Here is a 26,779-nt window from a genome sequence, read left to right on the forward strand (position 1 = left end):
GGATGCACTGAGAGTGGCATAAGATTCTGATTGGCCAAATCCCTAGGCCAAACCCCATGTGAGCTTCAGGATGTAGAACCAGATTGTGTATCTCTATGTTCTTCTTTATTGAATTGCAAAGGGGCAGCTTCCCAGTGGTATAAGCGCTTGAAGGTAAATGCCTTTAAACAGCCCAGGGGGTTGCAGAGTATTTGGGAATTTGATATTGGTAAAAGTTAAAATGATGTGCAATGGAAATTGATTTGGGTATCAATTACATCATCTCTTCATTCGGTGAGCATAATGCAATCTTTTTTTTTTTTCTGTTTTGTGAAACTGTCAAAAATAGATGAATCAAAAGGGAAGTTTTGCTGGACTTGTAAGGTGGCAATGGGAACTATGAAGCACATGTTATTTAAATGTCCATTTGTAGCTACTTACTGGAGTAAAATTTGGGCTATTATTTTGAAAAATTGCGAGCCATGGAATCGAGGATGAAATACTCATGTGGATTAAAAACTGGCTGGCGGATAGGAAAAAGAGAGTGGGGGTAAATGGACAATACTCGGACTGGAAAAGCGTCATGAGTGGAGTGCTGCAGGGTTCGGTGCTTGGACCCTTGCTCTTCAACATATTTATAAACGACCTGGAAAATGGTATGACAAGTGAGGTGATTAAATTTTCAGATGATACAAAGTTATTCAGAGTAGTCAAGATGCAGGAGGATTGGGAAGACCTGCAACGTGACATAGATATGCTCAAGAAATGGGCTGCGACATGGCAAATGAGGTTTAACGTGAATAAGTATAAGGTGATGCATGTCGGTAACAAAAAATCTTATACACGAATACCAGATGTCCGGTGCAGTACTTGGAGAGACCCCCCAGGAAAGAGACTTGGGAGTACTGGTCGACAAATCAATGAAGTCATCCACGCAATGTGCAGTGGTGGCGAAAAGGGCAAACAGAATGCTAGGAATGATTAAGAAGGGGATCACGAAAAGATTGGAGAAGGTTATCATGCAGCTGAACCGGGCCATGGTACGCCCTCACCTGGAATACTGCGTCCAGCATTGGTCGCCGTACATGAAGAAGGACACAGTACTATTCGAAAGGGTCCAGAGAAGAGCGACTAAAATGGTTAAGGGGCTGGAGGAGTTGCCGTACAATGGGAAATTAGAGAAACTGGACCTCTTCTCCCTTGAAAAGAGGAGACTGAGAGGGGACATGATCAAAACATTCAAGATAATGAAGGGAATAGACCTAGTAGATAAAGACAGATTGTTCACCCTCTCCAAGGTAGAGAGAACGAGAGGGCACTCTCTAAAGTTAAAAGGGGATAGATTCCGTACAAGCGTAAGGAAGTTCTTCTTCACCCAGAGAATGGTAGAAAACTGGAACGCTCTTCCAGAGGCTGTTATAGGAGAAAAAACCCTCCAGGGATTTAAGACAAAGTTAGACAAGTTCCTGCTGAACCAGAACGTACGCAGGTAAGGTTAGTCTCAGTTAGGGCACTGATCTTTGACCTAAGGGCCGCTGCGTGAGCGGACTGCTGGGCACGATGGACCACTGGTCCGACCCAGCAGCGGCAATTCTTATGTTCTTATGTTTATCAGAACCTTTAACCTATCAAATAATGACATTAGGGGATATGGTGTAACATCTGAATTGGATGCTTATAAAGCACAGCTTTTGAAGAACTTATTAATGATAACTGTTAAAACAATATTATATAACTGGAAAGATATTTCTAAGTTAGATTATGATATGTGGTGGAATATGGTATGCTTATACAGTAAATATGAGAAAATATACGCAGTACAGAGTGGCAGTTTGATGAAATTTAAGAAAATATGGGGATGTTTATTAAAGTTTAGTGAGTAATTGAAGCTATGAAAAGTTTTAGTAATGTATGACAACCAAGAACTGATTTGTTGGTAAGTTTGTATTGTTCTTTTATGTTATTATACTGGAATGCTTTTTGTTTGTATAAAAAAAACTTTCAATAAAATAGTTATGGAAAGAAAAAAAAAAGAATTGCCATACTGAGACATACTGAAGGTCCATCAAGTCCAGTATCCTGTTTCCAACAGTGGCCAACCCAGGTCCCAAGTACCTGGCAGAAACCCAAAGAGCAGCTACATTCCAGAGATGAGATTATGATGTCATAATGTCATAAAGAGAAGCATTGCGCTCCACAACAGCGGCCAGTCTCGGGAGCCCTTTCCGGCAGGGCACCTGGACTCATCTACACCCCTCCCCCGTTCCAGCAGGGAAGGGAACTAGAAGAGTGGAAGCGCTAGCGGCGCTTGGCACCAGCTGCCACTTTTGGGAGCCCTTTCCAGCAGGACACTTGGCCCATCACCACCCCTCCTGTTCCAGCAGTGTTTTGTGTTTAGCAGAGAACAGGAGAAAATACTCTCCCCCTCCCCAGACCCAGCTGGAGATAACTGTAAACAAGAGGGAGATGCAAGGGACGCACTGAAATCTGTAGCAGGCAATATTAGCATTAACTTGGGTATTATATTTGTTCTTCCCTAAATCCTATACCATACTAGATATGTCAGGTACAGTGAGCATTGCATCTTGCACCACCATGAGAACCACACTTTTAAGTTATACTTAAGCAATCCTTCTTATACTTCTGCTCCTCACAGACTGGAAAACACATGCACACAACATATACCCAATACCTATCATAGCAAATTCCAGAGGAATTACCCAGCCAAACTGGCATCGCATATTAAACAGAAACACAAACTATCAGCCCTTCAATTATCAACCCTCCCCTAACTCAACAACCAACAAATCCCTACATTACCACAATACTACCCCACCAAAGATCACTCATATACCTGAAAACAATGAGCAACTCGCCAACAGAATGCACCCCTCTCAAATGCGCCTATATGAACATCAGATCCATTGGCCCCAAAACGGAACGCATAAAAAACTGGATAGAAGAAGATAACCTTGACTGCCTTTTCCTCACAGAGACCTGGCTCACCTCTGATACTGACCCTAGAATAACTGAAGTCTGCCCAAAAAGCCACAAAATAACTCTGGTATGCATAGAAAATAAGAGAGGATGAGGAATTGCTATCATAGCCAGAAACACATTAAACATATACCTAGAAGACAAAATAACAGAACAATACATGGATTTACTTGCCTGTCAACTCTCAAGCACATCATTTAAACTCTTAAAGGAACACTCACATGCATACTATGCTACATAACCCCAAGTAACTGGAGCACAGCCAAACCAATATTTGAAGAATTTATCTATCGAAACTCTCTAGCAACTACCTACAACCTCCTTCTAGGAGACCTCAACCTTCACCTTGAAAACCAATCTTGCAAAAATGCTAAATCTGTACTAGCATACCTAGAAGCCCTAACATATAAAATCTTAGATCCTCAATCTACACATGAAAAAGGACACCAACTGGACATTGTAGCATACATGTCCCAACAGACCACACATCCAGAAATTCAAACCTCAAATGGAAAATGGAACCGTTCCCTATGGTCTGATCACTACACCTTTCTTCGAAATCAATTGGTCCAGCAACAAATACACTCCGACTACTCAACAGACTACCTTCCTTTCACGCAAACATATAAATCCCACAGTATTCTGGTCAAAAACAGATTCCATAATACAACACTACACACCTAAAGACTTTATTTCTAAATGGAACCTGCTAAGTAAGACCACCCTCAATGAACTAGCCCCAGAAAAATTTAAAACCAAAATCCTCCGAAAATCAGACAAGTGATTTGACAACGAACTACTCCAACTCAAAAGACAATGTAGACAACTTGAAAAAAAATGGAAATGGCCCTCTATGAGACTCCAGGAGGCACTAAAGCCAGCAACAGCTACAAGCTTTCCTCCTTCTAGAGCAGTGGTCTCAAACATGCGGCCCAGGGGCCACATGTGGCCCGCCAGGTACTATTTTGAGGCCCTGAGTATCCTATATAATAAAACCTTACCCGCGCATGTGCTTTTAAAACTGCGTGATCCCTGCTGCTGTGATTTCTGATCCGTGGCCGTGTTCCATTTTAGAACGCGACGACAGGGATCACTCTAGCCACTCCCCTCCTCCCGCCCTCACTCACCAACTGCTGGAGGAAGCAGGCAAGCTCTCTCCCTGCCGGGATGAGCTGGACCCCTGAGACACGAGTGCCTGCAGGAGGAGGCCCCCGCCGCCACCCGCCAACACTTTCCCAGTCTCCTGAGCCGCGTCCTCGCCCCCCCCGATTGCTGACCATGGTGGCCGCTGACAAGTGCTGTGTCCCTCCATGCCGAATTCCATTTTCGAATTCGAATATGAAGAGACACAGCACAGCCAGCGACTTCCCCCTCCCGCCCTCACTCACTGCCAAACCAGCTACTTTTAAGCCTCCTCCTTCTCGCCGGCTCACCTACGTTTAAATTCAGAGAAAAGCACTGCACTGCGCTACTGCTGGCCTCGCCGTCTTCTGTCCACTGCGGCCTGCCCTCTCTGACTACTTCCTGTTTCTGCTAAGGTTGGTTGCAGTGGATAGAAGATGCCGAAGCCAGCGGTAGCTCGGTGCAGTGCTTTTCTCTGAATTTAAATGCGGCGGCTGGGAAGGGGGGTGGCGGGAAATGCTGCTGCTGCACAGGGAAGACCGGGAAATGCTGCTGCTGCTGCACAGGAAAGAACGGCAAATGCTGCTGCTGCACAGGAAAGGGTGTGTGTGTGTAGGGGAAATGCTGCTGCTGCACAGGGAAGTGTGTGTGTGTGGGGGGGGGAATGCTGCTTCTGCACAGGTAAGGCCGGGAAATGCTGCTGCTGCACAGAGAAGTGCTGTGTGTGTGAAATGCTGCTACTGCACAGGGAAGGGCGGGAAATGCTGCTCCAGCACAGGGAAGAATGGGAGGGAAATGCTGCTGCTGCACAGGGAAGTGGAGGGGACGGAGAGGGAAGGGGCCTGGGAGCAATCTTGGTTTGCTTTGGGGGAGGGGAGACAGAAAGGGGCTATGGAGAGACAGAAAGACAGGCAGGCAGGCAGCGCATTGGAACGAAAGACAGACACACAGAAAGACAGCGGGCAGGGAGAGAGACAGAAAGAAAGAAAGACAGACAGACAGGGTGCCAGAGAGAGAACCAGAAAGAAAGAAGGACAGACAGCGGGAGGGAGAAAGACAGAAAGAAAGAAAGGAAGAGAGAGACAGGGGCAGGGAGAGACACAGAAAGAAAGGAAGACAGACAGACATATATTCTAGCACCCGTTAATGTAACGGGTTTAAACACTAGTGTTTATCATAATCACAAAAGTAAAATAAAACAGTTTCTTGATCATATGTCACTTTAGCTATAAATTACAATATCATTATTAAGATTTAGCTAAAAGGAAAGATTTATAAGCTATAAAGAGTTTTACCTCATGCAAAATTGTCATTTCTTTAATAAGACATTAACTATTTTTTTCTGAGGCCTCCAAATACCTACAGATCCAAAATGTGGTCTTGCAAAGGGTTTGAGTTTGAGACCACTGTTCTAGAGTGTCATTCCATAGACTAGTTTCTCGCAAACTCTCCAGAGCCGCAGTACACTAAACTCGGGGCCGCAGCTGTAAGGCATCCGGAAGTGCATGGACATCAACACAATGATGTCATATGCATACGTGATGTCATCACATCAACATCCAGCTGGGGCCTTGTGCCATCAGAGGGGGGAGGGGGTGATGGAAGAGGAGAAGCTCATAGAGGAGGAGAGGCGCCAGCTGACTGCCTACAAGACATGCCTCTCTCAGTCAGCTGATGTCTCTCCTCCTCATCAGCGTCTTGCGGCACACTGGGAATCTCGCCATGGCACACAGTTTGCGATACGCTGCTATAGACTGAAGAAAGTGAAATACATTTTAAATCCACATCAGGTTATAGCAGAAGGAATCCACCCCACCCCTAGCCACTAGGTAAATTTTGGGACAGAACTTGCCATTTTCTGCAATCTGATACCGATACAGTCTAGCAAAGTTATTTTCCCTGAGAGCTGTGACCTCTTTCCTAAAATGGGCAAAGTTCTGTACCCATGTGTTCAACCTGACTGAATTATCCTTCCCATAAATGCCATCTCCTGTTTTCTATTGGCTCTCATCCACTTGAGTTATGGGCGTATTGCAATGTTTGTGGTACTCGCAGGGCTGCTAATAGGAAAACATTGAAGGAGCTTCAGCACACACCTAGCAGCATTTCCTTGCATTAATGAAAAAGATTATGGTAAGAGCCAATGAGAATAGAGCTGATTTGCATGGAGGTGGAGCCTTACTACAGCTAGCCTGAAGAAAATGATATAAGCAGAGGCCAAAGAGAGAAGTGGAAAGTTCTGCCTGCCTGCTTAGGATCTTCTCACAATGCTCTGGGCTCCGGTAACAATCCTGATAGGTGCCTGGTGTGCAGGTAAGAAAGCAGCACCGTTGGAGAAAGAGACTCATGCAGTAAATGCTGTTTTGGCGCCTCAGCAATTTTTTTTTTCTTCTTTTAGGTGTTAGCTCCCAACAGCTGACGCAGCCACCCTCAGTCACAGTGACCCCAGGACAGAATGTTGAGATCACCTGCACCTTGTCCTCTGGGTTCAGCATTACCAGTGACAGAGTTCGATGGTACCAGCAGAAGCCTGATGGTGTTCCCCGATTTGTGTACCATTACTACACTAGTAGTGACCAAGGCAGGGGGCAAGGCATCCCCGAGCGATTCTCCGTTACCCCTGACACCTCTAAGAACCTCTGGAAATTAGTTGTCCAGGGGGTGCAGAAAGAGGATGACGCTGTTTATTACTGTAACAGCTGGTACAGCAGCACTTTGCACAGTGATACATTCTCACAGCACATGCAGTTAAAAATCTGCTCCAATTCTTGTAGCTGAGCTGAATGTCACAGTTGAGGGAGGAAGTGAAGGCTGCAAATTGCTCCTGTTACATTCAGCTAATTCGTACTGCAACTCTGCAGAGAGAAAATTATTCTGAGCTGATGGGGAAGAGCTATCCTTGATCTCATGAATCCGAGTGAAGGACAACAGAGCAGGAGATGAATTTATGCAAAAAAAAAAAATAATAATAATAAAAAGTTCAAAATAAACACAATTAGACAGTTTTATGGACAGAGATAGGGCTTTAAAAACTTGTGAAATACATATGCACATACATGGAAGGTGTTCATGGGGCTGGGGCTGGAGTTGTTCACTTATGTTCGTACTTTGGATTTTCAAAAAGTAGGTGTGAGGGGCTGTAAGGAGGTTCCACAGTCCGTTAGTCAAGCTGTACCTCTGCAAAGAGAAAATTATTCTGAGCTCATGGGGATGAGTTTCAAGTTTATTAGGATTTTATATGCCGCCTATCAAGGTTATCTAAGCGGTTTACAATCAGGTACTCAAGCATTTTCCCTATCTGTCCCAGTGGGCTCACAATCTATCTAACGTACCTGGGGCTATGGAGAATTAAGTGACTTGCCTAGGGTCACAAGGAGCTACCCTGGATGTCATGAATCCGAGTTATAGAAAACAGAGTGAGAGATGAGTTTCAACACAGAAAAGTACATGGGTTTTATGATCACGAATAGGGCTTATAAAAGTTGTGGAACAGATATGCAGATATATGGAAGGTGTTTATGGGGCTGGAGATGAGGTGAGAATGAACTTATGTCCATACTTTGGATTTCCAAAAAGTATGGGGGGTGGGGGTGAGTGTGTGGTGCATTGGTTAGAGTTACAGCCTCAGCACCCTGAGGTTATGGGTTTGAATCCCACACTGCTCCTTGTGTCCCTGGGCAAGTCACTTAGGGCTAGATTCACTAAGCCCACCTTTGTTGGGCGATCCATGGCCGAGTCTTGCCGGGCGACCAATTCACTACAAATCCTCATGCAAATTAATGTGATCAGAGGCACACCCCATAGCGACCCCACAGATCGCTGCAGAGTGATCCAGGCACATGCACAGACCGCACAAGCGAGGTCAAAACAAATGCGGTTTTGAGTGGACATTAATGGAACAGAACATACTTTAGCCAGATAACAGAACACGCTGCAGCCAGATATGGAGCAGAACACGTTTTTAACCCGCAGTTTAAAACCACATGTTATAACCATGGGCTCGCACTGCAGGGACAGGGCAGCAGAGAGCAGGAGAGTCAGCAGCGACTGGTCCTCAGCAGGTGCTTCTTTATGGATTGGCCAGCCCAATCGGTGTTCCTTCTTCTGTTTAGCGAATCGCTGCCTTCCTACTTTGCATACCATTTCCCCTCATTTACATGGGCGGATCGGATAGGGTGGGAGGTTGATCAGCCAGGAGGTTAGTGAATTGGGTCAGGGTCGGGGAACGCTCGCAAACTGGTCGGGACACGATCGGTGAGCTTAGTGAATCTAGCCCTTAACCCCCATTGCCCCAGATACATTAGTTAGAGTGGGAGTCTGCCAGGACAGTTAGGGACAAATGCTTGAGTACCTGAATAATTTGTAATCCGCATAGAATTGTATAATATGTGGAACATAAATTATTTAAAAAAATAAAGTTTCTATACCATCTAATTCCTAGGCGGTTTACAAATATGCACATACATAATAGCTAAAACACAAGAAAGGAACAAAACATCTAAAATTTAAATGCACAGTACAGTAGTTCCTTCAACAGGACAAATCAGACCCTATATATAAAAAAAAGCATTGACAAACAGTTGTGTTCTGAGGAGCTTCCTAAATGTTCCTCTATCAGCGCATTTTCTCAACTACCCTACCCGTGAATTCCATAATGTCACTCCAGCACAACACAAGGTCATTGCGCAAGTTTCAACCTATTTTGGATTAGCATTAGCCTTTAACAAAGCAGACTTTTCAGAACGTAGCAATCTTTTAGGCTAAGTAATTATCTTACTCTTAAAATACTCTGGGATTGTACCATACAAAAATTGATGACAAATCATTGCAGCCTTGTACTGTACTCCAAATGCTACTAGCAACCAGTGTAATTTCTGAAGCCAAGGTATAATGTAGACATATTTCCAACAGTGGCCAATCTAGGATACACCTGGCAAGATCCCTCATTTCTTTTGGTTTTAGATTAACCACTTGACGTATCATTATGCCAATACTGGTAAAAATATCTTTCTGATGAATTTCTCTTAATGTGACTGGCAGTCCATACCCACAGCACTCAGTCAGTAGCAAATCCATTTTTGTACCTTTGCCAGCTGGTCTTTAAATTTCTGTTCTTAACATAAAGTTCGTACAACATTCCTAATTACAACTGCAGGGCCATGTTCTTTGGAGTTATAAAGAGAAGAATGACTGAGACTTGTAAGCAAAGGCTGCAGCTGCACTGCTTTCCTCTGGCTTCGCTTGAGTGTCTGTTTTCCCTCTTGAGATTAATGGGTGTCTGGAAAATTCCTGAAAATGAGGACAGGCACTACTGCTGTCCACCAGGGGTCACTATAATTATAGATGCTGCATGTGGAGCTCCTCACAAAAGGCTGTTTCGTTCCAGTCTGTCACATATGGTTTGCATTGGTGTGCATGGCAGCTGCATCATCACTCACAGCTGTGACCACAATGTGGAGCAGCCAGAGCTGAGGTCAGGAAACTGTGTCTTCTTCAGAAGAGGAACAGGGTGGCGAGAGCTCCTCTTATTACCCTATGAGTGCACTGAGAAGCCAGCAAGAGTTCCATCCTTTCAATCTAAATAAGAACACAAAGAAAGCTATGCTGAGTCAGACCAAGATCCATTGAGCCTAGCAACCTGTCTCAGATTAGGGATTAGGAGACAGAAAATGTTAGTTAGTTTCCTTTTCTCCCCAATGAGCTCAGATGGGTTACAGGTTAACATACATAATACAGTATTTCCCCAAAATTCACGGGGGTTACGTTCCAGGAACCCCTGTGAATTTCAAAAAGCTGCAAATACAGTTTTTAGGCAGGGGAGACAGGAGAGGGCAGCCGGAGCGCCGGCGAGTGAAGGAAATCACTCACTGTATGCTCCGACCGCCTCTTCCTGTACTAAAGTTGGGCCTCACCAATCAGGAGCTGCTTTGACATGCAGCTCCTGATTGGTATTCCTAGATTGTATGCTTGGGCTTTTGCAGTTATGGTAGTTGAGTCCCAGTGTAGTGAGGGACAGGTGCAGTTGCAGTGCTCTTTGCGGATCCAAAGGGGTGCCATTTTGGAGGCGTTTAGTTGTAATTTGTTGACGGACATCCAGTTTTTGATTTCTGAGAGGCAGTTTAAGAGTTTTGTGATCTTAGCATCATGGTTTTCTTCTAGCAGAAGGTATAGTTAGATATCATCCACAAAGGAGTGAATCTGTATTTGGTATTTGTAGCTATGTCTAGGACAGGTCTAATATAGAGATTGAATGATAGGGGGGATTCTGCTGCCGAAGAAATCTGAGAAGATAGTTTGTGGGATTATTCAGAAACAATCCTCAAATATACACAAGAATCCCACTATAGGGTGCTCATCAACAGAATGGAGGATAAGAGGTCTCAGAAACCAACTTGGCTAAGGAATTACACCCATACCAAGTCTCAATGGTTCAAAGTTTCCATCACTGACCCTCTGGCTTCCTCCTATTATTAATCAACTTATTTCTTACTGATTCATCAATTACTGATTCTCTCTCCTTATACACCTCCCAGAGGACTTCGTTCCTCAAATAAGTCACTCTTCTCCTCCACTGTTACCCTTCTCCTCCACTGTCAATTCCAGACTTCGTTCCTTTCATCTAGCTGCCCCCCTTATGCCAATGCCTAGAATATATTACCCGAGTTTGTCCATCAAGCCACTTCCCTTGTTTAAAAGCAGACTTAAAACTCACCTTTTTTATATAGCTTTCAATCCTTAACCCTACTCATCTGGCAGCTAGCTGATTAACCGTTCCCCTTAACTGTATCCATGATATCCTGTTTGTATGTCTTGCCTGTTTAGATTGTAAGCTCTTTCGAGCAGGGACTGTTTTCATACTCTTTGTGACTCTGTATAGTGCTGCATGCGTCTGGTAGCGCTATAGAAATAATTAATAGTAGTAGTAGTAGTAGATAGTAGTTTTAGTTTCGATCAGTTTTAGTTTCGATAGTGCATTGTTCAGCAGTTTGCTTTTGGATCTATTATTCGGGAAGGAGGTCAACCATCGTAATGCAGTGTCTCGTATTCCAATTTCAGAGAGCTGTGCAATGAGGAGAGGATGGACAATAGTGTTGAACGCCGCACTGAGATCCAGCAGCACCAGAAGGATATCATTATCCTTATCTATGAGTTTCCAGCAGTCATCAATGATGTCGAGGAGGATGGTTTCAGTACTGTGGAATTTCCTGAATCCCAATTGGAAGGTGGATAGGGCTCCTTGTTTGTCGATAAAGGAGTGTATTTGGTTTAACACTGTTTTTTTCCATTATCTTGGAGATGAAGGGTAAGTTGGAGACAGGTCTAAAGTTGCTGGGCCCATTAGAGTTGAGTGTGGGTTTTTCAAGATTGGTCTGATGACTGCTGACTTCTAGTTTACGGATACTCTGCCTGTTTGTAGAGAAGTGTTGATGAGAGGAAGGACAGAGTCTACGAAGGCGTCTTTCATAGCCACTAAGAGGCGTGGCAAACAGGGGTCTAGGTTGGAACTGTAAGGGCAAATAGTGGCTAGTATCTTGGTGATGTCATCATGGGAGACAGTTTTAAAGTGAATTAAGTTCCCATTTGTAGTTGTGCACATAAATATGCATAGGGTTGCCATATGCCTTCAGAAAAAGCAGGATGGATTGGGTTTTCATGCATCAATGTTGTCAAGAGAGTGCACTATGTGCAAGGATGTTGCACTATTATTAAAAAGAGTGTGAGCTTGTGTGAACCATCATGTATGTGCAAACTATCAGGAAAAAGTGCCCCCTCTTTGCACATAGTGTGCTGTCTTTAAGAGAAGCATGCACTATTATCAGTGAAAGACATTTTGTCAAAAATGCCAGCCTTAAAACGATAGCATTTCACATAGTTCATTTTCAAGAATCAGCATTGCTTTCCCAAATCTACCTGGCTAATAATTTATGGACTTTTCCTCCTGAAACTTGCCTAATCTTCTTTTGAATCCTGTTCTATTGGTCACCTTGATCACATTCTCCAGCAACAGATTTCACAACTTAATTATGCACTGCATAAAAAAATGCTTTTTATAATTTTTTTTCAATATGCTGATTATTAGTTTCCTAGTATAGAACAAAAAGGGTATGTCATGAATGTTACAGAAAAACTTTAGAAGTACACAAACTGCCTAAATTAGGCTAACTTAGATGTTTCTTTTCTGGATGTTATCTATTCCCATAGGGGTTGAAATACAAATACTATTTTTCTAAACAGACAATTTATTTTAGGTAAGGGGCAGGCATATCATAATTAAAGGTGATCAGATCATAGGACCTCCTATAATTTATATATGATTTCAGGTTCACATCCTGATTCTGCATTGTAGTCACCTATGCCTGTCCCACCCCACCTACTTCACCTATAGGTAAGTGGGGTGGGACAGGCGTAGGTGATTACAATTTGGAATCAGGATGTGGACCTGAAATAATATATAGATTATAGGCGGTCCTATGATCTGATCACCTTTAGTTATGATAAGCCTGCCCCTTACCTACAATAAATTGGCTGTTTAGAAAAAATAGAAAAATAGTATTTGTATTTCAACCACTATGGGAATAGATAACATCCAGAAAAGAAACATCTAAGTTAGCCTAATTTAGGCAGTTTGTGTACTTCTAAAGTTTTTCTGTAACAACCATGACATTCCCTCTTTGTTCTATACTAGATTTTGGTTTGGGTAGGATGACATATTAAAGAAATCCTCTTCCTTCTTCTACATCCTTGGATAGATTATTAGTTTCCTGGCATGTTTTCTTTTATGTCTGACTATATAAATAACTGTTCTCTATTTAACCATTCCACCTCACTTATCATTTTATAAACTTCTATCATATCATAATTTAATGTCTCTCCTTATTATTGCTCCCTCATTCAACATCATCCCATAAATGAGGAAGGACAGATGAAAATAATAATTCAAAGATACTAAGACAAGAATAATTATCACAAAACATAGCATTCCTGACAGAGACTCAGGCACCCTCTGGGCACAGAACCAATTCTCACTTACCAAATCAACTATCACATTGATTTATCTGGGGGATTCTGTCTTTCTTCAAACAATGCACATTGCATTTCAAGTGAAATCAGCTTAGATATCCCTTGTAAAAGAAACTATGGAAATGTACTCAGTACAATACATGGTTCATAAATAATGCCTGAAATGTACAGGTAAGCAGAGGCTAGAAGAGGAGATCCTGGACTATGTTTGGGGGGAGGGAGAGGAAGAAGGGACGGAAAATGCTGAGTAAGGTGGAAAGAAGGTAAATAAAAGAAAGACAAAGCTGATGTCACAATACAACACAAGGGATTTTATTGAAAGTTCCTATGGGAAGTCCCAACTAGGATCCTGGTTTCGGCAGAACACTGCCTTCTCAGGGGACATACCAAACTGATAATAGGATATTACAGTGGTATCTCTATTTCAGGTAGTCTTGAAAAAGACCTTTAGGAACATACTGAAAGAAGTACTTACAGCCAAACTTCTAAAGAAACTTGTCAAGGAACTCTCAGAGAGACTTCCCATAGGAACTTTCAATAAAATCCCTTGTGTTGTATTGTGATCATCGGCTTTGCCTTTCTTTTGTTTTGCTTCTCACTGTGCTGGGCAAAGGAAGACTCCTCTTTTTCTGTTGAGTGGAAAAAAGGTAAAGGCAGATGTTGAGCAAGAGGGGAGGAGGAAAGAGGAGACATTCAGCACAGAGGGTAGGGAATGGAAGGGAAGATAATGGGCACAATGGTATGGGTAGGGAAGGGGAGTTGGGCACAGTGTGTGGTAGGTAAGAGAAGAGAAAGAAGCTGGACAAGGGTGTAAGGAAGGGAAGGGGAGATGGGCAAAGGGGTTAGGAAAAGAAGGGGAAAAGTGAGGCTACAGGAGGAGGGATTGGGAAAGAGAGATGCTGGACTATAGGGGGATGGGGATGCATGACTGAAGGTTTGTCAAGGACATCAAATATTATTGGGCCTGTAAATAAATAATATAAATTAACATTACACCCCTCCCAACATAGTGGGAATTCTTTTGCCTCATTTCCAGTAGAATTTCTCTAGGATGACTTTGCTTTAGGACTAGGTTTGTCCCAGTGACCACCCTTATATAAGATTTAGGTATTCATGCCTTCTATTATGCTGATAACATCTTGCTTTTAGCCGTGTCAATTGTTTTTCACCCAATTTCATTAACTTTAATTCTTCCTTATCTGTAATCTATAATTTTGTTTAAATTCTCTTGTATTTGTTATAAATCATTTTTTGGTATGTCACCTGGGTATCTTGTTCCTCACTTTTCTTTGAATCACTCTAACAAGAATACACGCAGAGTGCACCTGTTTACATATCCCCCTATAAAATCTTGTCGTTACAAGAAGTTATTTGAGAGAACTCTCATTTCAGGCTGCTAAATTGAATTCATGGCTTGAAAAAATTTTGTTAGAGGCTTCTTCCTATCTTGATTTCAGAAAACTGTTAAAGACTCAACTATTCCATAGGTTGGTATCTTAATGCATCTTGTTTTAACTTAATAAGTTTTTTTTTCTTATTTTAAGCTGATGTATTTTATCTGCTTGTACTTTTATCTGCATTGTATGTTTTAGCTCTACTTTTGTGAACCGCCTTGAACTTTCCCGGTATGGTGGTATACAAGAATAAATTATTATTATTATTATTATTAATTGCCTCTTGACTTAGAGACAATGATGTTATTCTTAGTTCATTGCTGCCTGAAGTTCCCCTTCATTAGCCCCAATTCTTGAAAATGCCCCTATCAACCTGATCACACATTTTAGGTGTCATATTGTATCAAGAACTTTCCTTCCATATTTCTGCTGTTGTTAGAGATTCCTTTATTTCTCTCTGTCAAATCAGGATTGTCCATTCATTCCTTGACTCAGTTTCCCAAACAACTAGTCTACTTTCTCCTGATGTCTTGATTAGACTACTGTAATATTGTTTACTCAGGTCTTCAACGTACTCTTTGTCATCTTCAGATTGTTCAAAACATCGCTTTTTGTATTCTGTCAAAGGCCTCCCAATTCAACCATATCACCCTGCTGTTCCATTCAACACCACTGGTTGCCGATTACCTCACGTGTTCACTTTAAAGTCCTTATACTTACCCGTAAACTCCCTCCTTATGCTTACTCTGATACTCCCCCCTACTTGTCACTAATACAGTGTTACACTCCTAGAGTTCTTCACTCACTTGAAGACTTGAGCCTTTGGATTCCATCCCAGAGTATGAGAAGTTCACTACCAATCAACAAGAAAGAAAGCCTTTGCCCATTTAACCCATTCCCTACGGAATTCCCTTCCTTGTGATATACATTTGGAGTCACCTTATCCAAGATGTAGGTCCTTGCTGAAGACTTATTTGAGAGGGTTTTTAATTGCACATTGACATGGTTGTTCCTCCCAGGATTCACTGACTCTAGCAGTTCTCTGTGTGGTCATTTTCCTATCAGTCCTTTTTTGTCTCTCTTAAAAATTTCTGCTTTATTGCTCTTTAACTTAATTTCTTTTCTGATAAACATTGGCATTCCTTTCTGCTATGACTTTTAATTATTTGATTTTAAGTTCTGAACTGCTCTGTTATCTTTTGCGGAAAAGCGATATATCAAGCCAATAAACCATAAACCACAAGTTTCCTCACACTCCTTTATAATCTCAGTGAGTTGAATAACTAAGGTAATTTTCATACATACTAAAAAGCAGACAAAGACAAATCATCAATGCCAAGAACACTCACAGGGAGGATCAAAAGCAAAAATATATGAGGAAAATCCCCAAACTGCAGCGCTATTTTCTGTAATTGTATTGCAACCTTGCTCTTAGCCTAGCAAGTAGCATCTTTATAGTGGCCACCACTGAGAGGGTATGAAAGTCTGCAGGACTAGAGACCGATGAAAAGCCAGCAAGGAATCTGTAACCAAGCCAAAATAATAGAAATAGAAGTGCGCCCAATAGTAACAAATCAAAAGGAAAGGGGAAGCCAATGAAAGATGAACAAAGGCTGGCCTGTAGCAGTAATAGCCAATAAGAAGAGAGCAGATTTACATGAAGTGGCAGTTGTCACAGCTCTGCAGGGGTATAAGAAGGAATTGGAGTTTCCTGTCCTCAGAAATCTGTTTGCTGAAAGCTGAGCTCTGCTGGTCTCTACTGCACAATGTCCTGGGCTCTTCTCCTCACACTTTTCACCTGCTATGAATGTAAGGGGCGGATGGCTTTGTTGTATTCTGTAAAGCTTTATTGCTTCTTGTGTTATGAAGCTCATGGATTAATTACGCTTCTGGTATTTTGTTGCAGGTTCATGGTCTCAGTATGCATTTACTCAGCCATCTTCCATGACTGTGTCACCAGGAGGGGCTGTTACCCTGTCCTGCACTGTCTCTGGTTTGCCCGCTGTTAACAACAAGTATCCGTTTTGGCTTAGGCAGAAACTGGATAGTGCCCCTGTCCTGGTTATATACAGCAGCAGTACCACCAGTGTCAATAATAGACCCTCAGGAATCCCTGACCGCTTCTCTGGCTCCAGCTCCGGGGCCACCATGTCTCTAACTATTACAGATGTCCAGAAAGATGATGACGCACAGTATATCTGTTCTGCTCACCACTGGGAGGGGAGTGTGCTTCATTATCACAGTGAGCTAGCCGTATGAGGAAATGAGACAGAAACCTGGTGGATGCAGATGTTATCAGAGGCTGCCTACTTCTTTTGTCATGGGTTAAATAGAATGAAGGACTGAGGATTAAGAGGTTAAAATAATACAGTAATTCTTTATAATGATGTATTTTCACATGTCTTCCTGCCACTGAAATTTGCCCTGGATCATTTATACACCAGGGCGGAAGGGAATACCATAAAACATATGTTCAGCTACAGACTTCAAAGTTAATTAACAAAATCCGCCCGATTTTTAAAACCATTTAACTGACTATCTGGCAATATTCAGCCATACTTTTCCTGCTGAATATTACCGGTTAGCACTTAGCCAATAGCTGGTTATATCACAAGATATAACTGGCTATCTGCCACTATTCCAACATATCACCAGCTAGGTTTGGTGTCCAAATCAGTCTGCTGAAATAGGTGAAATACGCGGGATCTTCAAAAGCTTCCGCACTTATTTTTTTAAACATTATTTATTAAATAATTCAAAAGCAAATGACATAACTTTTCCACAGGTGACCTGGCTTGCCTGACTTGACATTCTATGACACGCCCTCTAATCACTTCTCCCGCCCCAACCATTTCCCACCAAAATATGAAAGTGTTGAAACCTTTTGAAAAATCATCGTATCTTTAGCCATTTTAAACCTAACCGGCCAACACTGAATATCGGCTTGGTACTGAGTATGCTTCTTCTTTTAAATGGCGTGCATCAGCCTCTCCAGTAAACAAACGGGTCTACAACAAAGCCAAAAAACTGCTCCGCATTTGTTTCACCAACAATCGTTTGGTTTCTTCAGGGATTCTCAAATCAGCTTCCAACAGCCATAGATTCTCAAACCAGCTTCAGGCGAGGCTTTGTCATGGACCTGTTTGTTTACTATGAGAGGCTGATGCATGCCGTTTAAAAGAAGAAGCTTATTCAATACCGGCGGATCTCTTCCAGTAACTTTCTCTGGCGCCAGAGCTAAGTACTTTTTGCTTCCGTTTCTTCAGCTTTTTTGTTTTTGTATCTTTATAACTTATTACTATTTATAAAAAAAAATAAAAATTAACTATAAAAAGATTTAAAAGTAAAAATTATTTCTGTGCACTGTAGTGGGGTTTTCCCCTCCTTAGATCTTTTCACATTCTTATTGCCAATGACAAAAAGAACGCCAGCTGTAAATCATCAATGATTGCTGCGTGATAATAGTTTTTGAGGCTTTTTCTCCACCTGGTTTTGGTCTCAATGTCAGATCTTAAAGAGGTAGCCCACTGCTGGTGAGTGACATTTTTTTTTATAATTTTTGTTTTATTTAAACATCTGTATCATATCTCCCTCGCTCCCTTTCCTCCAGAGTATACATATTGAGATCTTTAAGTCTGTCCCCAAACGCCTTATGACGAAGATCACATACCATTTTAGTAGCCTTCGTTTGGACCGATTCCATCCTTTTTATATCTTTTTGAAGGTGCGGTCTTCAGACTCACCAAAGTCTTATAAAGGGGCATCAATACCTCCTTTTTCCTACTGGCCATACCTCTCCCTATGTAGCCTAGCATCAGGGCCGCATTTTCCTATAGGCTAACTAGGCTTCAGCCTAGGGCCTCAAGATCAAGAGGGGCCTACATTCAAATTGTTAGCAAAATTAAAATTACACTATTCTAAAAACAGTGAACACTAAAACACTGAACTGAAAATAAGGAGAAATTCTACGCATATGACTAATAAACAAACATAAAAATGTATTGCTTAAGATCAACGCGTTCGGCTCATTGGGTCTGTTCGTTTGTATATACTAGATTGCACCAAAGTATAGTTCATACGTTCACTAATTGCTATGGCAAATATTGACGTGCCTTATGCTACTAAGCTCTAATTTGTTCTTGCATAAATAAAGTGCAGATTGGTGTAGATTGGAACAGACAAACGAACAGACCTATTGATATCCCGACGTTCGGTTATATTCGTGTTACTTCGATAATATGAAACATATGTTAATGTTATTAGAAAAGATGAGACAAACACATAAACCTTCAAAAAATTCCACATTGTCGCATACAGACTTGTATCAAATAATAGTCAAAGAAAATATTCAAGTGGCCTTCCCCAATGTGGAATCAATTTTACGGCTGTTTCTCAGTTTAATAGACATCACCAGCAAGGATACGATTGAACTTATTAGCTTCCTCACCTCCCTTGGCCTCACCCCTCCTGCACCATCCCCAACCCACGAAAAGGGGCACACACTAGACCTCATTAGCTTCCTCGACCTTACCGCTCACAAGACATTAATTGACGACACTCGCTGGGAACATGTCCCCTGGTCTGACCACTTCCTAGGGGCTTTCTGTCTCCCCATCTTTATGTCGCACCTTGGGGCTCCACCCCGTACTTCCAACCCCATTACCTTCCGCAAAAAAATCACAAGCGACCTGTTCTGGTCTAAATTTCTCAATCTATTCTCCTCTGCCCCTAAGCCTGCAGATTCAGGTACTAATTGGCATAACTGGGTCGCTCTCTCCAAATCCACCTATCTTTCCCTCGCCCCCCTTTCCACTAAATCCATCTCCTATTCCCGCAAGGCCCCTTGGTTCCTCCCATATCACAGAGAGCTAAAACAGAAATGTCGAGCTCTGGAGCGCATATGGAAAAAATCAAAATGTCCTATAGACAGACAGTCCTGGAGAGTCAATATCAAGCTGTACAATACAGCACTAAAAAAAGCAAGAAAGAACTTCTATGGTGACAAAATCTCCAGGTCCAACAATCAAAGCAGTACTCTATTCAACATCTGGCGCTCCCTAACCTCCAAAAGAGACCCCATCTTGCTCCCCTCCTCTCCCTCAGCCGATGTTCTAGCAAAATTCTTCAACGATAAGGTTTCTTCCTTGAGATGCTCTTTCCCTCCTTCAGTCTCTTACAACTCACTAGTGCCCACCGATTCCACTCTCACCCTAATGGTCTCCAACCCTATCCCAGCTGACAGATCCTGGACCACCTTTGAGCGCGTATCTGAATCCCTGGTCCTCAATCTCTGCCTCAAACTGAAATCCTGTAATTGCTCCTTGGACCCATTCCCCTCCTACCTATACGAGAACATTCCCGCTCAAGCTATTTCCTCTATCACCATTCTCATAAACTCCGCCCTTCAGTCTGGCCATTTCTCCCCAGAAATGGGTCATATCGCCTTGACCCCAGTACTGAAAAAATCTGACCTTGACCCTTCCATACCATCCAGCTATCGCCCAATTGCAAATATCCCTCTCCTAACCAAGATGCTAGAGTCCATCATTTCTTCCCAACTCTCATCATACTTAGAGAGATTCTCTATTCTTTTACCCTATCAATATGGCTTTCGTCCTAACTTCAGCACCGAATCCCTACTGTCTTCCCTGATTTCAAGGGTTCAACAACTTCACTCCCGAAACAAGTTCGCCGTCCTCCTACAATTTGACCTTTCCGCTGCTTTTGACGTTGTTCACCATGATATTCTTATTTACCAACTCTCTGAGATAGGTATCAACTCCACAGTCCTAGGTTGGTTCTCTAAATTCCTCCGCTCTCGTTCTTACATTGTTAACATGAATGGCACCTCATCCTCCCCCTGGAAACCGAATTGTGGAGTCCCGCAAGGCTCTCCACTATCCCCTATCCTTTTCAACATCTATATGTCCTCCCTAAAACTCCTCCACCTATCCCCCCTTGAAACAATTTACACTTAGGCAGACGACATCCTCGTCCTCCTCGAGACCGATTCGAACCTCACCGACCTGTCTAAGAACATATCCTCTTGTATAATGAACCTACAATCCTGGGCCCAACTGTGCAAATGAAATTGAATGAGTCCAAAACAAGACTTCTTTGGCTCGGTCCAAAACTAGATCACCTACCCACCTCCATCCCACTACCCTCTGGCTCCTCTCTGCAGCTTGAGTTCTCGAGCAAGGTCTTGGGCATCATCATTGATTCCACATTATCCTTCAATGACCACCTCCAATCCTTGGTAAAAAAATGCTTTTTCAGCCTTCACATGCTGAGGAAAGTTAGATCCTGCTTCCATCAAAAACATTTTACCCTCCTTGTCCAATCCATCATCCTCTCCAGATTGGACTATTGCAACTCTATCTACTTAAGCCTAACTAAGAAAAACCTCCACAGACTCCAACGGATTCAGAATGCCGCGGCCAAGCTCATCTTCGCTAAAAGTAAATTTGACCATGTCTCCCCGCTCCTGGCCAAGCTCCACTGGCTTCCGATAATCGCCAGGGTCCACAATAAATGCGCCTGTTTAACTTTCAAAATCCTATATGGTATCCTTCCTCCCTTTATCCCTCTTTCTTGGAATTCCTCAAACCCTAATACCACCAGATCCTCCCACAAATTAAAACTATCCTTCCCCTCGCTAAAAGGCATTTCCCACACAGGAAAGCTAGGGACCTCCCTCCACTTCAAAATCACTGAGCTCTGGAACAACCTTACCTCCCCTCTTCGGAATTTGAGCTCTCTCCAAGTTTTCCGCAAACATCTGAAAACGTGGCTTTTCTCAAAAAATGTAAGTCTCCCTCCAACTTAGGAATCAAGGAAACTCTTATATCTTGGTATCCCAAGTCCTCTAAATTTTCTTCACACTTCTACCTCTAACCCTCTGTTGTAGTTCCTTCCTATTTCTCCTACTGTAAACCGCGTCGAGCTCTATGAACGTGGAGATGATGCGGTATACAAACCTAAGGATTAGATTAGATTAGATTAATAGTCACTAATTGTACTGGAGAAAGATCATTTTCAAGACTTAAAAATATCAAAAATCAATTAAGAAGCACAATGACCCAGACGAGGTTGTCTTCATTGAGTATTTTGTGCATCGAAAATGAGACCTTCAGAAAAATAGATTTTGATGAACTTATAGAAGAATTCTGTGTGAAAAAGTTTAGAAAGAAATTCTTCTAATCTACTATTTCGTTTTAAATGTATACTTGGATTGAATCAGTTCTTAAATAAAATAACTATTAAAATAAAATTTAATATGATATACAATTTGATATTTTCTTTTTTGTGAGCTGGATTTTATTTGAATAAAGTTCCATTTTTGGTTTAGTTTAAGACTTAAAATTCATAATAATTCATACTTAAACTTTAAATGCGAATTATTATGAAATAAATTTATCTGAATTGAATTTGGTTTAATCTTCAATGTATTGAATATATTTAATTTAATTTGATAGAAAATATGATAATTTTTATTGCGTATTTTATTTTCGTAGTCAAAGATTTTCATTATTTGAATTTTGTTTCTTTGTAAATGTTGTGTGTTATGTTTGATTAGTTATTGTTACAAGTACTATATATGGTACTGAGAATAAATGTCCAAATAAGTGTTCTCGACTTTTTTTTTATTTATTATCCGTGTCACATTTTTTATAAAGGTTAATACCAATAACAACATGTTTCATTTAACATATTGATATATATCACAGCAATGATGTATTTTATTATCTCTCATGTAATTTACAAACTTAAAAATGGGAGGTGAAAGGGCCTCATAAGTGGAATAGCCTAGTGCCTCTTTTCATCTAAATCCGGCCCTGCCTAGCATCCTTTTAGCTTTCGCCAGTGGCGTACCAAGGGGGGGGAGGTCCGCCCCAGGTGCATGGCCCAAGGGGGTGCACAGCTGGCCACTCACCGGAGAATAGGCTGCCGTCGGGGAAAGGCTGCCATTGCCGTCATCAGAAAGAAGCTGGCGCCGAGTTCTCCCTCTCTGCTTCTCTTCCCCGCAAGCCGACCAACTCTAGCCATCCGACATCAATTCTGACGTTGGAGAGGACGTTCTGGGCCAGCCAATCGCTGCCTGGCTGGCCCAGAACGTCCTCTCTGATGTTAGAATTGACGTCGGGCAGCGAGAGTTGGTCGGCCCGTGGGAAAAGAAGCAGGGTGAACTCAGCGCTGGCCTGTTTCCGATGGCCAGTGGCAGCCTATCCCTAGCGGTGGTGGCAGCAGTATGTTTCCCAATGGCGGTGGCATGGGGGAGGGCAGGAAGCCAGAAAGAAAGAAAGGGGTGGCAGGGTAAAAGAAAGAATGAAAGGGGGCAGGGTGAAAGAAAGAAAAAAAAATGGGGCATGGGGAGAGAGAGAGAAAGACAGACATAGAGAAAGAAAGGGGGCATGGAGAGAGAAAGAAAGAAGGGGGCAGGGTGAAAGAAAGAAAGAAATGGGGCACGGAGAGAGAGAGAAAGACAGACATACAGAAAGAAAGGGGGCATGGAGAGAGAAAGAAAGAAGGGGACAGGATAAAACAAAGAAAAAGTTGGGGGAGGGAATGAGGTTTGGAGGAGAGGAAGCATACAGGAGGCTGAAAGAGGGAAAAAATATTGGATACACAGTCAGAAGAATAAAGTGCAACCAGAGACTGATGAAATTACCAAACAAAGGTAGGAAAAATGATTTTATTTTCAATTTAGTGATCAAAATGTGTCCATTTTGAGAATTTATATATGCTGTCTATATTTTGCACTATGGGCCCCTTTTACTAAACCGCAATAGCAGTTTTTAGCGCAGGGAGCCTATGAGCGTCGAGATCAGCATGGGGCATTCAGCCCAGCTCCCTGCGCTAAAAAATGCTGTCGTGGTTTAGTAAAAAGGGAGGGGGTATATTTGTCTATTTTTATATAGTTGTTACTGAGGTGACATTGCATAAAGTCATCTGCCTTGACCTCTTTGAAAACCCACGGAATATAAATGATAATTAACATTTTCTCTGCGTACAGTGTGCTTTGTGTTTTTAAAATGTTATTGTTGGTAGATCATTTTGACTTGGCCACAAAGGTAAGGGGGAGGGAGGGAGGGGAGCTGCTGAAATACATCTAGTAATCCTTGCAGGCTAGACTATGCAGGGAATTATTTTTGTAAAATCATGTTTTGTTATGTGACTGGCATTATGTAGACTTTAATTTCTATGAATGAATAGAATGAAAATGATATATAATTACTTGCTTGTTTTTATGTGCGTGCGCTGAAGGAAAGTGGAGAGAGAGTGGGCTGAGGACGCTGAAGGGAAATGGGAAAGAGAGAGTGGGGAGAAGACGCTGATTTATAAATTGACAATTGTACAGAATATTGTTTCTTTTTATACTTTAATATAATAAGTTCAATATAAAACAATTCAAGGCTTGTGTGGATGGAATCAGGTGGTTTGTGGGGATGAGGACCGAGCTTACGGGGATTAGTCCAATAAAATGGTATTTCTTATTTCTCATTATTTGTTTTATTTTTATTTGTTAATTTGTAAAGTGGTGATTGTTATGTATCAGTTTTTTTCAAATTTACATCTACTGTCTTTATATTTTGCACAGTATTAAAGGACATGTATTACTGTTTTTGTGGTGTTGTGGTGTTGCATTGTATGCAGAGTCTGGTTTCTTGGCAGGTCAGTTTAACTTTTGTCTACATATTTCTATTTTTAGCTTGTGATTAATCCATATTGGAAGAGGGTGTATCTGTCTGTGTGTATGAAAGGGACATGGCTTTCTGATAGCATCAACTGTACAGGATCAATTGACTGCAGGATCTGGTTTGTTTAGTTTTACAATGTATGTGTTGGTGTTCTAGTGCTCACTGCAGTGTTTAAGATGCTGCCTTTTCCTAGGTACACTCTTGTTGTGCAATATATAGATTGTTACTAAAAATCATATTTTTCATATAGATGGGGGGGGGAGTCAAAAAATGATGGGTCTTGGGTGTCACATATGCTAGATACGCCACTGGCTTTTGCCATCACCTTTTCATCCTGTTTTGCTTTCTAAATACCGCGGAGAAGGCAGTGGTTCTCAACCTATTTTTTCAGTTGCAACACACCAGACTAACAATGCTCGTATATGTGACACACTGTACAGTACATGACCTTCATGGGTCTTTGGTCTGACACAGTATAGGAGTTTTTATGAGTTAAATGTAAATAAGAACTACATCCACAAAAATCCAACCTCTAGCCCGCAACAGGAACAAGCATAGCAAGAATGAAAGGCACCAGGGGCAGTGGTACCTCTTCCCTGCCCTCTTCTCTGCCCCATGTGTTGCTGCCCAGCCTCTTCCTGCCACAAGTACCTCATTAACATTTGCGATGCGAGCAGCAACCCCAACTTGCTGCTCATGCCAGTGTTTGCTCTTCCTCTGACATCACTTCCTAGGCACGGATCCAGGAAGTGATGTCAGAGGAAGAGCCAATGCTGGCATGAGCAGCAGGTGGAGGTGGCTGCTTGTGCTGTGAATGTTTATGAAGTACAGAGGAAGTGAAGCGGCGCACGCACGGTAGTGGGGGGTGGGGGTAGAAGGAGCAGGAGTGAAGAAGTGGATAAGTGCTGGCACCCTAACCAAGATGGCACCTGGGGTGGATTGCTCCCTCTGCTCCCCCCCTTACTAAGCCTGTGATCAGAGCTAAGACTTTTCTCCATGAAAATTATCATAAAAAATATTCTTATTCTCGTCATCTCAGCAATAGCAACATGAATCTTCCCACTACCAAACACATTTATTTATTTATTTACAAATTTATTACTTGCTACATCCTACTATTTTGAGTGAGTCACACTATAAAACATACATAAAATATAAAGAAATGCACAAGGCATACCTTTCAGTCATACAATCATAAAACATCATGAGCCTTCTCTACCTGACATAACCATACACAAGTCAAATAAAGTAACTCAATGGTCAAACTGTTTGACCATTCTAATGCTGCAAATTAAAAACTTAATCAACCAAAATATATCTGAAATAAGGTCATTTTAATCTGCTTTCTAAATTGAGCCAGATTGTTAACATTTTGTACATCAACTGGAAGAGCATTCCATAGTATCGCTCCCTGCACTGCTAGCATTGACTGACGAGAACTTGCTAGTCTCACATTTTTCACAGATGGCACCTCCAAATACTATGTGTCTCAGAACATAAAGACTTTACTGCCCACGGAAGGGCCATCATCCTTGAGGGCCTTAAAGATCACATAAAGATTTTTAAATTCAACCCTGCTGGTAATGGGTAGCCAGTGGAGCTCATTCAACATAGAAGTAACATGTTCAAATTTAGAAACTTGCATAATCATGCAAGCTGCAGCATTCTGTGCCAACTGCAAAGCCTGAATCATACAATTAGGTAGGCCCAAATAGAGAGAATTGCAGTAATCAAAATGAGGAGACATTACTACAGTAAGAATAGATTGGATATTCATCTCTGCGAGGTAGTCTCGCAAGATTCAGTCGCTTTAATTTGGGGTTTGAAGGATAATGTAGAATCCAGAATGACTCTCAAATAGTTACAGTGACTAGAAACTGGAATGACAATATTGTCCAAGATTATTTCTGATGGGAACATAATAAGATGTTTTTCACGTCCAATGCAAAGAATTTCAGTTTTCCATATATTCAGTTTTAACTGATTGTCATTGATCCATTCCTTAATCACTCAAAAACAGGTATCTAATTTAGCTAAGGCATCTGAAAGCGAACCATGCACTGTTATTGAGAACTGAAAATCATCTGCATAAAGATAAAAATTTAACCCCAATGTCAGCCGATAAGGCTGACTCCTGCGGTACACCCCTTGATAGCTCTGACCATGAGGAATGATCCTGTCCCAATTCAACCCGAAAAGCCCTGTATTGCAAAAAGGAGGAAACCTTTTATAACACATTACCACCAATACCCAATTATTGTAATCTCAATAATAGAATTTGATGGTTCACCATGTCAAATGCAGCAGAGACATCCAAGAAAATCATAAAGACAAATCCGATCCAAAGTAGATACCAACAACAACTCTGTTGAGTATTTTGGCCGAAACCTGAACTGATATTCGTCTAAGATGGAATGTTTCCCAAGAAAGCTCTGCAGTTGAATAAGTACTACCTGTTCAAGAACTTTCGCTAAAAAATTCAAGGAGGAAATTGACCGATAATACTCTAACTGGCTACCATCAACACGTTGTTTCAACTTAGGATGCACTACCAGTACTTCCCCT

The 26,779-nt window shown here is 41.8% G+C and overlaps 4 gene segments (V, D, J or C); all 4 read left to right on the top strand.

The window, feature by feature from the left end:
* The window catches only part of LOC117365993, a 227,617-nt gene that overhangs the window by 55,491 nt on the left and 145,347 nt on the right, over positions 1-26,779 (top strand).
* LOC117365992 overlaps positions 1-26,779 on the top strand; it is a 193,058-nt gene that overhangs the window by 5,245 nt on the left and 161,034 nt on the right.
* Positions 6,249-6,972, top strand: LOC117365998. The segment is given in 2 exon segments: positions 6,249-6,411; positions 6,497-6,972. Coding segments are annotated over 2 exon segments (426 nt in total).
* LOC117365999 lies at positions 16,213-16,812 on the top strand. The segment is given in 2 exon segments: positions 16,213-16,322; positions 16,420-16,812. Coding segments are annotated over 2 exon segments (396 nt in total).

Source organism: Geotrypetes seraphini, chromosome 8 (assembly GCF_902459505.1).
Source record: "Geotrypetes seraphini chromosome 8, aGeoSer1.1, whole genome shotgun sequence".
NCBI classification, from domain to species: Eukaryota; Metazoa; Chordata; class Amphibia; order Gymnophiona; family Dermophiidae; genus Geotrypetes; species Geotrypetes seraphini.